The sequence below is a fragment of the Cebidichthys violaceus genome, unplaced genomic scaffold (assembly GCF_023349555.1).
Source record: "Cebidichthys violaceus isolate CVI_PGR_0920_01 unplaced genomic scaffold, fCebVio1.0.p SCAF_10, whole genome shotgun sequence".
NCBI lineage: Eukaryota > Metazoa > Chordata > Actinopteri > Perciformes > Stichaeidae > Cebidichthys > Cebidichthys violaceus.
This window is the reverse complement of record NW_027176263.1, coordinates 9,847,386-9,862,030: the sequence shown is the minus strand read 5'-3', so window position 1 is coordinate 9,862,030 and position 14,645 is coordinate 9,847,386. Positions and strand designations below refer to the sequence as shown.

Below are 14,645 nucleotides of genomic sequence, written 5' to 3'. Positions count from 1 at the left end.
TTTCATCTTTCCGTGTAACGTGAACACGGCATTGCTGTCGATCCATGTTTCCCATGATGCAGTTCGAAAAGAACCCGGCGGGGACATTCAAAACCATGGCAGACGACTCGAATAAATTGAAATCAACACCAAGACCAGAAGGCTCGGAAAATACGTCAATTATTAACAGCGGAAACAATGGGATAACGAGGCGCCTGACGTTTTCGTCAGAAGAAGATGTGGAACCGAGTATGACATCTAAAAACGTAACGTTACAAAGTGTTCCCGACGACTCCAATTCATGCCGACTGTCTGCGGAAGTGGCCGAGCAACTCTCGCCACAGGTCGTAAACCCACACGTAGAGGCGGAAAATGTGATGGACTTGAAAGATGCCTCCCCCGAACATCGACTAAATCCACAACAGCAAATTGTGTACAACGCTGAAGACAAGGAAAACGCCGCTTTGCCTTCCACAACCGGCCCTCCAGGTAACGTGAGGAGGGTAACGTAACGTTACCCACGGTTTTCAATGGGGAGCATTAAAGCAACGTTACTCACATCAGGCACGTTTCTGAGATCAGGTTGTCCAAAATATTAAGATCAGTTGTTGCATTTTAATTTCGATCGAGGGAAACAGCCATCTGTTCTCTTAATAACGTTATGCAGTTAACTTGTCGACACTATATATTAGCAAAATACTGCGTAAGACGGACATAATATTCGGAGGTAATAGTTGATGAACACATTTACGTCAGTAGGTCTACAGAGATTACAATTTTGAGTTACTTCAAGTAATTCCATTATATTAAAGTTTGATGAATGGTTTCAAGTAGTCTATGGAAAAAAAGATCCAATCATGGTCCAGCTCCAGTGTCTTCATTGTGATGTGTAGCCTCTATAGTATTATGTTCATACAGTTTCTCAGTTACTTTACAGACACAGATGTTGGTTATTTTTGCAGACAAAACGGTATCAACAAAGAATATATGATTAGCCTTAACTATCCAGCAGTATTTGGTGCCTACTTATTATGGAAATACATCTTTGTTCCTTGATGGCACATTATAAAAGGCAATTGAACAATTTTAATTGCAGGACTTTTGCTGATAAGAGTATTTGCTGCTTGTGCCTAAGTAGAGAATCTGAGTAATTCTTCCACCACGGACAGACAGAAGTTGTGTATGTTACTTTCAGGAGGGAAATGGGGGGGGCAATGACTATTAAAACACTGGCCAAGCTAGATTTCATTATCATTTAACTAGCTAAAATTGAGCAGGACAGGTCCATTGCTCATCCTAATGACATCATTCTGATACATTTTTTTTTTTTTACAGATAACACCCAAGAAGACGATGACACTTCTTGTCAGATAAGTTTGCAAGATTCCAGTGTGACTGCCAGTAAACATTGTAACACAGAAGACATTGATTCTGAGGTGATGAGAAAAGCGCAGGCTGAAGGCCATGTGAACGTGGTTTTCCCTGGCACTGTAACCCAGGAAGGCTGCTGTCGCTTCGTCAGCGAGATCCTCAAGTGCATTCTCTATCAGAGGCAGCAACTACCCATGACGTATGACCAGCTGGTGTACTCCCAGAAGAAACAGCAAGCCTCAATACAGGTGAATAGGAAACGTGTGTGAACAATTCAATTGTTCATAAATGAAGACACGCTGTGGATTTGAGATGAACTAATAGCGTTTGCTGAATGTTTTGTGTTCCAGGATAAAGACATAGTAAGTCGGAGGCCGGTGCAAGCTGCAGACATGGACTGGCGCAAGTGTCAACAGACCCTTCAGGAGCTAGAGGAGGTGCTGCAGCAGCTGGAGGTGCTTTTCTCCCTTAGCAGGGTGCCCCGCGTGCTGCTGCTAATGGGTGGCTCCCTCATCCTCCCCAAAGAGCTGTATGAAATCAACATGGAGGCTCTGATATTGGCTGGTGGAGGTCAATGTCTACGCGTGTCTTCATGCTTGAGGCAAATCTTCCGCACTCTGTTTGTGGCTGACCTTTTGTCTGACAGCAGGCCCGTTCGGTTAATGCCCACCACAGTCCTGGCACTGGCTCACAGGGATTGCGGCGTAGGTTGGTTCCGCCCTAAACTACAATTTAAAATGCCAACCCGTGTAAAACACCAAATAATTGCTCTGGCTACTGAACCCAGCATCTGTAAGGAACCAAGGGCACAGGGGCCAGACTGGCTGGATTATGTGTGGTTTCAGGCACCCATGACTATCAAGGGCTTTGGCAAGTGACTGAAAAGGTTTGGGAGTACATAGTCTTAGATTGGAGCGCTCTTTCTTGAGCCTGTATACTATTACTTTTTAATGGTGGTCCAAGTGAATTTTGAATTGAGCTGTCCATATTTTAATGAATTATGAGTTCTTTTTTCTACTTCTGATTAAAAGCATGTCACTCAAAACAAGAATATTGACACAAGCAGTATGGTGTGTTATCCTTTTTTTATAGTCTTCTGAAAAACAATTATTTCACAAGAGGCTTTGTTGACCTTTATATTTGTGAAGAATGTTTTGCATAAAATATAACTCAAATTTTAAAGATGTTAAACACAGACCAACACACATAATATCGGTGTAATATATTTTGACCATAACTTGAAAGATTTAATGCATTATATTGCTTTCATTAATCCAATCTTTGGATACATTGGAGTGCAAGTACCATCTGTGTATATGTTTACATTTATTAAAACATGAAAAAGATTTTGACAGTGGTGCAATTTTTGAGGCAATCAAGCGATGAGATGCATTGTAGTGTGACAACGACCTGCATAAGAGGGATGTGCATTCGTATCCCATTTGGAAGGACCAGTCAAAATCAAACTTGACAGCAATGATAAAGAACGGATAACCATAATTACATTGGTCTGAGAGTGCATCAATGGGTTCAGAACTTCTCTACTTTTTTGACAAACTGGACAAGGTCGTTGGCTAGCAGCTGGGGCTCCTCAAAGGCCGCAAAGTGACCACCTCGAGGCATGAAAGTGTAGGAGTAGATGTTTCGATACCTAATTTGTGCCCATGACTTCGGGCAGTGCATCAGCTCCGCAGGGAAGGCGGCAAGTCCAGTGGGCACAAATATCCCTATCCTAAAACAAAAGAGGACACGTAATCAGAACATGATTGGATAATAGGGTTGTCAAATTTATAAAACAAAAGTCATGGTTTTGACAGTAAGAGACTTTAGCCACACACTTTGCATCCACTCTATTGTCAGGGTTGCTTTTTAAGTTCTCTTTGTAGAAGCGCATGGAGGAGACAATGGAGCCTGTGGTCCAGTAGATCATGACATTTGTCAAGACTTCATCCAGGCTGAATTTCCTGTACAAACGCAGACATGTATAATTAATTGCAGCCAGCAACAGCATCACTTAAACCTTGTTGATCTAACATTGAATTTATATGCTGAAAGTAACAACAAAAAGGCTAAACTGAATTCCTGCTTGTACCTCTCCAGCCCGCCATCCACCAGATCTCTGTTCCTCGGATCAGTCCAGGAGGAGAACTTCTCCAGAAGGTAGGCTGCCAAGCCTACGGGAGAGTCATTCACCCCACAGCCTGTACCCACAATTTAGGATTAATTTAGAGCTGAAATAATAGTAACAGTTTGCTGGTCTCATGAGGGTTGTCTTTGACCTGTTAACAGTATCAGAATCAGTTTCTTAGTTGTCCCTACCTACAGTGTCTGGTTTAGTGGCCTGGATATGCAAGTAGCCCGTTTCCCTCAGGATGTCCCAGACATTCTTCTCGAAGAAAGGGAACAATCGACGAACATCTTCTCGACTGAAGCCCACCAGGAATGGCAGATAAGGACCAATCATGAGGGACAACATCACTTTGAACCCCTTTCTCGACATAAACATGTTCAAGTGGAGACCTTTAACACACCTGGAAAAGATTATCAAAAAATGTTAGCTTTATCTAAGATTATAGGTCTTATGACATTTTAATCCTGTTAAGTGCCCATTTCTAGATATAAATGCAGGTGTAATCACATTGTTTTTGTTTTGGAACAATGACCTTGCTCCAGCCTCCAGGAATTTGTAGTACAAGTAGTTCTGGTCATGAGTGCACTTTGCACACTGCAAGCACTGTTTCACAATTTAGGTAACAATGTCACAATGTCTCCTTTATATAAACATGTGGGTGGTGGAAAGTGCACTGTAGGGGTAACTTGTAGCATGTAGAGGCTTGTTTTGCTGTCTTACAGAGGCTTCATCTGTGCCATGTTGGTGGTGATGAGAGAGCCCCAGTCTCCTCCCTGCAGATAGAACTGGGAGAATCCCAAACGTTCCATCAGAGTCAGGAAAATCCGGGCAACCGCGAGACTGTCGAATCCTGAACAGACACAGAAAGCTGTAAACATCTGCTGCTCAAGCTGAGATACGTACATACATTTATTTAGAGTCATCTACCTTGTTTATGAGGGGCTTCTGAGAAAGCGTAGCCAGGGATGGACGGGCATATGACCTCAAACACTAGACCATCCTGGTTCTGTGTGAGAAGTGGCAGAATCTTGTAGAACTCATAGAAGGAGCCAGGCCAGCCGTGAACCAGCATAAGAGGCACAACCTTCTGGTTCTCACGGTGTGGTGGTCGCACGTGGACATAGTGCACATCCAATCCTGCAGTGATGCAAAAGCATTGGTGTGAAGAGAAAAAAAAAAAAGTAGCGGGTGGACGGATTTTTGGCCAAATATCCAAATGATTACTCTAAAGCAAAGCAAACCCTGTAGCTTTAGCTCGGGGCTGTGTGTACCTTCTATTTTAGTTTTGAAGTGTGGATACTGGTTAAGTGCTTCCACCTGCTTTTTCCAGTCAAACTTGTGTCTCCAATAGGAAACCACTGTCTTGAGATACGTGGAGTTGAAGCCATACTGGAAGCAGCTATCTTCCAAAGGATCGGTGTAGCGAGTTCTGTCAATGCGCTCATGAAGGTCCTGTTGAATAAGACCACTGTTGATTAGTCCACATAAACATGTTAATGTCTCGTAGTTGGCATTTCTAAAATTGACAACTGGTGATGAAACAATTTAATTAACAGCTCAAAAGTACCTCAATCTCTTCATCTGAGGTTTGCACTTTGAAGGGATAGATTTGATCATCCTCTGACAGTGGCTTCTTTCCTGCTCCCCACCAGCCTTCACCAAGAGGAATGCTTTTGACTTGTCTTCTTTTGTGCACCATGTGCCAAAGTATACCACCTGCTGCCACAGCTGAGCCTATCAGGAGCTGCTGTTGGAAGGGATCCAGGCCACAGAAAGCTCCCCTGCAAAGTTTGTGAAAACATGAGAACTATTCATTGGAGATCCCTACGGCTCTGAGATCATTTCAAATATGTATATTTCGATCAAATCTGAGTCGTAAAACCTACTTACTTCAAAACCTGCAGTCTCTGCATTGCGCAATTCCAATGGTGAGCGCGCACAGGTGATTTGTTTTAGACCTACAACTAGGACAAAGGTAAACATGTTTCATTATCTGCACCGCGCTTCTAAAGTTACAAGCACGTTAAAATTCGACCACATGCGTTTCAACATACCTTATTTCTCTCCTTTTCAGGTGTACGTTCAGAAAATGTTGGAAAGTCTACAAATCAGAGCGGCTACGACGGGATCTAGCGGTATACAAAACGAACACACTGCCAACTGGCTGCTGAACCCGACGTTCTGAAGTGTCTGTGGTGAGACGAGAACACAAATGGTTTGATTGGCCGCGAGATGTGCCACTCAAACAGCCGTGACGTCGTTCTTTATATAACAGGGAGGCGACGTCGGGCTGTTGTTTTGTATTATTAGTGTTGAGAGCGTAGTGATAGAAACATGCTGTGGAAGATTGTCCTCCCTGTCCTGGCAGCGGTTTTCGCCGTCGGGGCAGGAGCCTTGATGGTAGGGGGTTTACGAGATATAGATCCGAATAACGAAGGCGCGCGTAATGCCCTCAACTATGCCGTCGCCGAACACAACAGAGGCAGCAACGATCTGTACCTCAGCCAAGCGGCAGAAGTGGTCAAGGCTCAGAGTCAGGTTAGTAACGTTTCATTTGGAATTGGGAATCTCTACGAACTTTATTTCACATACTTTGTGATGGCAAGAAAATCCAGTTTAGTCTACATGTGGGCCGCGGTGTACTTTGGCCTGGCTGCTTAAGCCTGTGCCCATTTTACTTAATTAAAAAAATAACGGTAATCAACGAGAGCGATTCATATTTTGTTTTGATCCCGTTCAAATTGGGATGAATTGCACATATGACCTTTGTCAATTTAAAAGATAATTTTGCAAGTTTAATTTTGTCCTAAACTGTTGAAGTATAAGAGTGTGACGATACATAATTAGAAAGACTACGAACCAAAAGTGTGACGTCTGTCTCGGATGCACACACAAGAACAAACAGGCCTCGCTCGTTATTTAGCTTCCTGGCTGAGACAAAGAATCGCTGTATAAAAGACATCAGCTATGATTTAAATGTTTGCGTGGAACATAGTTGAGTCACCTATAGCTGTGCAAGACGAGAGATGAAGTTCACTGAGCAGTTTCACGCAAAACTAAATGTTACTACGACAAACTGAGACTTTGTTGATGTGCAAAATTATCTTTTAGATTGACAAACATCATATGTGCATTTCATGGCATAATTCAAATGGGATAAAACAAATATTTTGTCTCTTGCCGTTGACTATCGTACATATGTTTTTCAAAATAATGTCTCATGGGGGACACCGGAAGGGAAGGGTCTTCGCCCCTATATATTGGCCCAATCCCAATGTCCCCCCTAAAGCCTCAAACCCTGGACCCTCAAGGACTTCTGACGTCACCTGGTAAGTGGTTGAGTGTGAGAGACTGTGAGGGCTTGAAATGGTGTAAATACGAATGGGACAGCACTTTGCTGCAACATATCGCGTTACCATGAAAACGACAAAAAATATGATTTATAATTGTGAGTATTTACTTTGTACTCCCTGATTTGAACGTCTTCAGGCTCTGTCCTCACAAGATGAGAGGTAATCTCATATAATCTATTTACTTGTTTTTGTCAAAACATCTTCAATTACAAAATAAAATATATGCTGAATTTGCCTAAGGGAATTTCCCACACATCTTTTCAATTTTAATGTCTCCATGTGTCCACTGGTTACCCCAGTGGACGCATGGAGACGTAACAAAAAAAGGTAAACAAAGGACGGCTCACGTGTGTTCAGCCTGTCACGTTATATTTACTCAGAAACATTAAGGATTAAAGATGGAACAAAAAAAAACATGAAATCAGAGGGTATTTATTTATTCATTCATCAAATATTTAATTTTGTCATTGAAGCCGTTTTGACAAAAACGAGTAAATAGATTATATGAAATGACCTCATCTCGTGATGGAAGAGCCTGGAAGACGTTCAAATCAGGGAGTATAAAATAAATACCCACAATTATGAATCATATTTTTTGTCGTTTTCATGGTAACGTGATATGTTGCAGCAAAGTGCCGTCCCATTGGTATTTACACAAGTTCAAGCCCTCACAGTCTCTCACACTCAACCACTTACCAGGTGACGTCAGAAGTCCTTGAGGGTCCAGGGTTTGAGGCTTTAGGGGGGACATTGGGATTGGGCCTTTGAGACCTTTTATGAACCCTTTCCATAAGTCACCATTAGATGCAGACTTTGCATGGTGGCAGGTTCAGGTCCGCCCATGCTTTTAATAATACATAAAAGAACTGGAGACCAGTGGGGTGTTTTGTACACATTTATTTAAAAACAAATACTGTAGGTAATTCTAAATAATTTACAGTAGTTGTGTGCTCTTCTTGAAACTCCAAAGAGGGTTAGTAGCTGCACCATATAATTTGAGTGAACTTCATTGGTATTTGACAGACATGATGATAAGCTAATAATAAAGTGTTTTGGGGCATGTGTTCATTTAAACTTGTCTGGAATGTAAATGCTGCCAGTTTTGCCTTGATTTCATATAGACCTGAAATCTGCTGTATGCTAAACTGCTTAAGCATTAAGGTTTACCGCGATCTGTATCTCCACCACCCATCCACTTCTTCTCACAGGTTGTGGCTGGCGTCAAGTACGTAATAACTGTGAAAATGGCGAAGACCCCCTGCAGAAAGGACGGTGTAAATGATGTGTGTGCCATCCACACAGACCCAGAAAAGGCTCAGGTAATGATTTTTAAAGGGCTAACCTCAGCTTCTGGATGAAAATCATCCTCCCATTTTTGCTTTTGGGAGTTATTAGACACAATTTTTAAATTGCATACAGTCGACTTCTCTCTTCAACAGTAGACCACACTATCCGATTGTGAAACAGTTGTATACTTCCCCTCTTTGAACCATCCAGCTATGTTTGTTGCTGTTGACACAGAGAGAAGTTGGAATTAGTAGCGTCATATTTAACCTCATGACTAAGTTTAACATATCATTTGAACATTAGCCTACACCATTGAAAGATGAAAGTATTTGATAAATTAAATCAATCTGCTCCTGAAAAACAAAATGTTGATCTTTGACTACGATAATCTCAAAGACTAAACACTATACGTTTTATTCATGGTGTATGTGTTTATACGTATGTGTGTATGTATATATAATGTGTGTTAACTTTTCTTCCTCAGCCTTACCAGTGCACATTCACCGTGTGGAGCAAACCATGGCTGAATGAGATCAGTGTGTTGAAAGAGAGTTGCTAGAAAGAGAACTACGTGGGAAATCTTCATTGTTGCCATTGTTTGCAGAATAACCTTCATTATAGAGCATTATGTATATCCCTGTAGATGAAGCACAAAATAACCTTTTGAAAGTCAGTGTTTTAGAATTTCTATCCAGTATAGCATTGTAGAGATGCATTAACCTTTAGAGGAGCACATTTGGCTATTAAAAACCACAGGCTGTTTTAAAATGAAATGAATTAAAGTAGCATGTGAACTTAAATGAATGTGTCCATGTGGTAAATGCATACAGGAATAAAGCTTTTGATATCCACACTTCCGTTTAATATTTCAATATTTTTTTGGAAAAGTTTGTTTTTCAGTATCCTGATCCATCATCTGACATTGTCCAATAAGGCATTGAATGCTGTGAAAGGAGTAATTTAGGAAGGAAAGACTGTAATTACCAGAAGTAATAATAATAAACATGAAAAAACATATTTTTTACAGTTTGACTTAATGTGAATGTCCCCTCCTGGGGATCAGTATAGTCTTTTTTTTTTTTAAATAAAAAAAAAAAGCAAAGCACATGTAAACAGAGCACATATGAGATTGCATCTGAAACAAAATAAAATCAGCTACATTCAATGATAGAGAACCTTTTATTACCTCCAGGTTTTATTATGGATATTTCCCCAACCCAAGGTAAATCTAGAGATATTAAAAAAGAGAATAGACTGAGAGGAATGTTAACATCGGACACTTGGTTCAAGATTACCTGAAGAAAAGCTATTGTAATTATCTAAATATTTTTACAGATGGATCAAAACACTTGGATCATAATCATGTAGGAGTGGGCATATACATTCCAGAATTCAACAAAGGAATTGTTAAAAGAATGTCAAACAGGTTGTCAGTGTACACAGCGGAACTGACAGCAGAAATCATCAGTCTTCAGTGGATGGAGGAGGTCAAACCAATGAAAGTAGTTATATGTTCAGATTCTGCAGCTGCAGTACAAAGTATACAATCTGGTCAAACAGTACGAGAAGATCTGTTAACTGAAGTTTATATGTCATTACTGAACTTACAACATTTAGGAATAGATGTACATTTCTGTTGGGTAACGGCTCATGTTGGAATAGAGGGAAATGAGGTCGCAGATAAACTTGCCAAAAGAGCATTAAACAAAAATAATATTTTAGAAATTCGTTTTGGGAGGTCAGAAGAAAAATCAGTATTACAGCACGGAATTATTACAATTTGGCAGGAAATTTGGAATAATGACAATAAGGGTTGAAATTATAACAAAATTCAGACGTCAGTCAGTGTGAGAAGTGACGGAAGTAAATGTAGAAAAGAAGATGTTACTTTCTGTAGATTAAGGTTAGCACATATAGGACTCAATGACACCTTATACATCATGAAAACGACAGTGTCGGATAAATGTGAGATACGCAACTGTAAAGAAGCTGTTGAACATGTGCTGATAGAGGAGGACGTTCAGTGTGGAAAGAGAGAGAATGAAGGACAGAGTGATAGCTTTAGGAAGGGAGTGGAGCATCAAAGGACTGATAGAGATGGGGGACAAATAAGTTCAGGTTAAAAGGGCTTTATTTATTTTTGGAATGGAACGGGTTTATAATATAACTCCTATATGAAGTTTTTTGTTTTGATTTGTTTTTTATTTTATTTATAAATAACATTATTATTGTGTAAATGATAAAGTCATGATGTTATACACTCCGATACAGTAGGTGGCGGCATGCACCTTAAACGTTGGTTTGTAGTCCGCCAATAAACTGAAAGAAGAAGAAAAAAAATTAAAAAGAAGAAGTCCGTCAATAATTTAAAAAGGCTGAGACCATTTAAAGTTGAACAGAGCAGTTTAAACAGACGGCCAGATTAAACTGCATCAGTGAAGAAGCTCCACTCCCCAAACATGAAGATGTTAAACAAAGACGAACTACAGATCGCTGAAGGAGTTCTGCTAAAACATTTCCCCAAGAGCTTTAAGGTAGATAACTGCAAACACGTTCCTCCATATCTGTCATGTAATCGCAGTGTCTTTCCATTGACGCTCTAAACTTTGCGTGCGTGCAGGTCTACGGTTTCATATATGGGATTAACAGGAAGAAACCAAGCACACTGGAGGTCATCGTTGATACGTGGCCTGATTTTAAGGTTATCATTTGTCGACCTGACCCCAAGGTGACGTCACATACCACTGGAAACATCGTACATACGTCGTGTTTCTGGACGCCGCTTGATTGCTGAATCTGTCGTTTATTTCACAGAACAAGCGCGCCCTGGAGTTCATGAAAAAGGTGACCTACTTCAGCATGGATGACCAGGTTTTAAGGAAAATGCTGACAGAAGAGAATGCAATTGATTGGAGCACGTATTTTTTAATTGGTGGTGAGTTACGGTCGCTGCAGACAGTGCTTTATCATTCAACGGGCCACACAGGTTACTTGTGGCAGTGTAACTCAGTGGTGGAGTGTAACTAGGTTACCGTTAAGTACATTGACTCAAGGACTGTACTTGATTTCAGTTTTAGATAATGGTACTTTGTTTGAGTACTGACATTTCATGACACTTTATCCTTCAATTCCATTACAATTCAGGAGTAGATATAGTAGCCTGGTTACTTCACAAATAAAAAAAAAATTGCCAGAAACAGTATGGCGAGCTTATAAAATATGCATTATTACTGTGACACATTAATGCATCTCTGTTGATTATCCATGTAACATTTCTGCATTGAGTACTTTTACTTTTGATACTTACACTACATTTAGCTCATAGTAATACACTTTATTTTACATTTTCAATGCAGGACTTTATATTACAATGGAGTATTTGTACAGTGTGGTATTGCTATTTATAATGAGTAAAGGAGGTGAATATTTCCCTTACGACTGGTGAAACCTCTTAGAAGAAAAACAGAATGGCAATAAGCAAATTAAATCCTTTTTGTCCTCCAGGGTTTGACGTTTCCCATGCAACCATGCTCAAAGAAGTGTCTTCTGACAGAGAAGTCAACAACAAAGTCTTTGCTTTGGTGCATCTTCTGTATTTGCCAGACAGCAGTCATCTGCCCACACCAGCAGCTGGCAGGTAGTCAGATCATTAAAATGTACTTTTAAGGATATATGTGCATATTTAGCCTACATCATCATAAGTGAATAGTAAAATATTACTGTTTCATTGGTTGTTATTATCTGATTCTCTACACAGTGAGCTTGAATCAAGGATTTCCTCTCTTAACCTCTCCCACGTTGACTTGGTGAATAAAACCTCGAAGTTCGGAGGGAGCAAGCAGGGTTACATGAACATTAAAAACCTCATCAGCAACTTCCCATCATGCTGCATCACTGATGGCCAGGGTCAGCCCGTGTCCTGGATTCTAGTGTATGATTACTGTGCGTTGATATTGTACACTCTGCCAGAGCACAGAGGGAGAGGTTATGCCAAAGTCCTGGTCAGCACCATGGCCAGGAGACTCCACAGCGAGGGCTACCCAGTGTACTGCTTTGTAAAGGAGGACAACATGGTCTCCTACAAGCTCTTTAAAAATCTTGGCTTCATTGAGGACCCCTCATACAGGGCGGCATGGTTTGAGTTCAACTTTTGATTTTGTAGCTTTTATGATTGAATGTACAGCTGACACGTTATCAGGTAAACATAACGTTTTAGTGAATGAAAATGTGATTAAAATGTAGTGTTTACACATTATATAGGCTCTCCAACAAGCATTGAATCAAAACCTGGACTGTTATAATGGTGGTGTAAGGGAAAGAAGCATTAACTGACACAAATAAACTATAACAATGTCACCTTTTCATAATAGGTTCAGGTGTTTGGAGGAGAGCTCCAAAGTAAATTGAGCCCTTGATTCATTCTTTGCTCTCTGTCAGCACTGAACAATTATCAAATGATGTTTGTATACCCTCTATGGAGGCTATCTCATTGTATGCACGCCAGGAACTTTTTAATCTTTTTTTTAAGTCTTTTATTTGTTTATACATACATGTATATACAAAGGCTTCACAATTCTGAAATATGCTTTAATACAGCCTTGAGGGTCTCAATGTTTTTTATCCAGATTTGATCAGTTTAAGTACAGTACATTATTTTTATACGCATCCCCCCCACCTCCCACATTCCCCCCAATTCAAAATAAAAGCCCCACTGAGTGAATTCTAACTGGAATGCTTGTGATGAAGCCTGTCATTTAATAACCTCTGTGTGTGTGTGTGTGTGTGTGTGTGTGTGTGTGTGTGTGTGTGTGTGTGTGTGTGTGTGTGTGTGTGTGTGTGTCAAACATTATGATTCTGTCTCCTCTCCCACTCCCTCCCCCACCCAGTCCCACCCTTTCAAAATAAAAGCCCCATGGAGTGACTGTATCTTAACATGAATCTCAGAATGAGGCTTTTTTGTTTAAATACTTTTACTAATACTGCGACAACTACTACTACTGCTGCTAATATTTCTAGTATAACTACTACTACTACTACTTCTAATGCTAGTAATACTTCTACGAATAATACTTATACAACTACCACTTCGACTAATACTACTACAACTGCTATTACTACTACTATTACTGTAACCAATACTACTACTGCTATTACTACTAAAACTACTAGTACTACTACTGCTATTACTACTGCTACAACTACCACTGCTACAAATGCTATTACTACTAATACTACTACTACCACTGCTATTACTACTACTACAACTACCACTAGTACAAATGCTACTACTACTAATACTACTACTACTACTGCTATTACCGCCCCTTCACCCTTGTGCCCCAATCATCAGGGTAACCAGTGACGCACACGCTGTCAACTATGTGTTTCTATGAAGCGATAGCTGCTCTCAAGTTCAAGGCTGTCCATTCAAGATTAGGAATCTCAAATTCATAAATGACAGAAGCGATATCTCAATTGAACCTCAATGATACTACTGGTAATATTGTCGTAACATCTTCGGGCAGTAGCAGCCACACTGTCAAAATTTATTGTGAGATTTTCTAGTTCTTCTTACTGAAGAGCTTTTGTAGTGTAGTATGACATGGTCCTCAATATGTTTTTGTGTATAACATATAGAACATAGTTGTTGTACATATAGCACTCAAAAGTATGCATTTACACAATATCCATTGGTACATTATCCTTAACAGATGTTAAATGGCACTCTAGAATGAGCCAAAATTATGTTTTGTTGTTGAGGGTTAGTAAATTGTAGTGACTATAAAGTCGATTTGTTAAATTACACATAGACATTCAATTGAACGCATTTCCTATTAATCAATCTTTGTAGGTTATTTAACTCTCATGTATAAATGTTTTATACAGGTGGCAGAATGTGCAGTGTGCCAGTAAACCCAGTAACTGATGAAGCAGGAGGTTCAATATTCAATAAGGGTATTAGTGTTTCCTTCATATACAGGAACTGTCCAAAAAATGCAAGAATAAAATAATGACATGGATTTTTGTTCTCCAATCATTTAAGGCTACATCAGCTTTATTGAGGAGTGAGGACTTCTCTTTCATTCATTCAACAAAAAACTCACACCATGGTGTCACGGCCAATATGGACGCAAGCCAGTGTCATTCGTCACACAAATCAAGTTAATCGTACAACCTGAGCGTATAGAATGTCCAACAGTGGTCTTCTCTCTATTAGGCCTGTACCAGATAGTTTGAGGCTTCGAAGCTTCATTCATATTGTTGACATTCTAATTATTGAATAACTTTCTCTACAAACACATTGCGTGTCCCTCTCTCTTTCTCTCTCTCTCTCTGTCCCTCAAACACAGTGAGCGGTGCGGTGCTCCTCGTGTCTCAGATTTCTGACTGCAGACTCCAATGACAGGTCAAGACATGAATCAAATTTAGTGCCAGGCTCTGTTTGCTCTCCAAACCTGTTGGCCCTATTCACCGTGTACATTGATAAATGTAGCGCACAAATGACCTTCGACTCCCATGCCCTG

At 40.2% G+C, this 14,645-nt stretch overlaps 4 protein-coding genes across 4 annotated transcripts; 3 read left to right on the top strand and 1 right to left on the bottom strand.

The window, feature by feature from the left end:
- Nucleotides 1-53: 53 nt before the first annotated feature.
- On the top strand, nucleotides 54-2,313 carry mad2l1bp (MAD2L1 binding protein). Its single transcript, XM_068724924.1, has 3 exons — nucleotides 54-468; nucleotides 1,315-1,598; nucleotides 1,701-2,313. The coding sequence occupies exons 1-3, from the start codon at nucleotides 54-56 to the stop codon at nucleotides 2,226-2,228; spliced, it is 1,227 nt and encodes a 408-aa protein (XP_068581025.1). The 3' UTR covers nucleotides 2,229-2,313.
- A 103-nt stretch (nucleotides 2,314-2,416) lies between these two features.
- ephx5 (epoxide hydrolase 5) lies at nucleotides 2,417-5,650 on the bottom strand. Its single transcript, XM_068724923.1, has 10 exons — nucleotides 5,536-5,650; nucleotides 5,372-5,445; nucleotides 5,049-5,262; nucleotides 4,753-4,933; nucleotides 4,409-4,618; nucleotides 4,202-4,331; nucleotides 3,670-3,881; nucleotides 3,443-3,551; nucleotides 3,189-3,314; nucleotides 2,417-3,082 (listed from the first exon to the last, which is right to left on the bottom strand). Exons 2-10 carry the CDS (start codon nucleotides 5,392-5,394, stop codon nucleotides 2,881-2,883), a joined length of 1,407 nt encoding a protein of 468 aa, XP_068581024.1. The 5' UTR covers nucleotides 5,395-5,445; nucleotides 5,536-5,650; the 3' UTR covers nucleotides 2,417-2,880.
- Nucleotides 5,651-5,742: 92 nt separating this feature from the next.
- cst3 (cystatin C (amyloid angiopathy and cerebral hemorrhage)) lies at nucleotides 5,743-8,974 on the top strand. The gene is made up of 3 exons (XM_068724926.1): nucleotides 5,743-6,019; nucleotides 8,043-8,153; nucleotides 8,606-8,974. Exons 1-3 carry the CDS (start codon nucleotides 5,816-5,818, stop codon nucleotides 8,678-8,680), a joined length of 390 nt encoding a protein of 129 aa, XP_068581027.1. The 5' UTR covers nucleotides 5,743-5,815; the 3' UTR covers nucleotides 8,681-8,974.
- A 1,474-nt stretch (nucleotides 8,975-10,448) lies between these two features.
- Nucleotides 10,449-14,450, top strand: LOC137883209 (glycine N-acyltransferase-like protein 3). The gene is made up of 5 exons (XM_068724925.1): nucleotides 10,449-10,655; nucleotides 10,742-10,849; nucleotides 10,936-11,056; nucleotides 11,626-11,758; nucleotides 11,879-14,450. The coding sequence occupies exons 1-5, from the start codon at nucleotides 10,581-10,583 to the stop codon at nucleotides 12,273-12,275; spliced, it is 834 nt and encodes a 277-aa protein (XP_068581026.1). The 5' UTR covers nucleotides 10,449-10,580; the 3' UTR covers nucleotides 12,276-14,450.
- The last annotated feature ends 195 nt before the right edge of the window (nucleotides 14,451-14,645 follow it).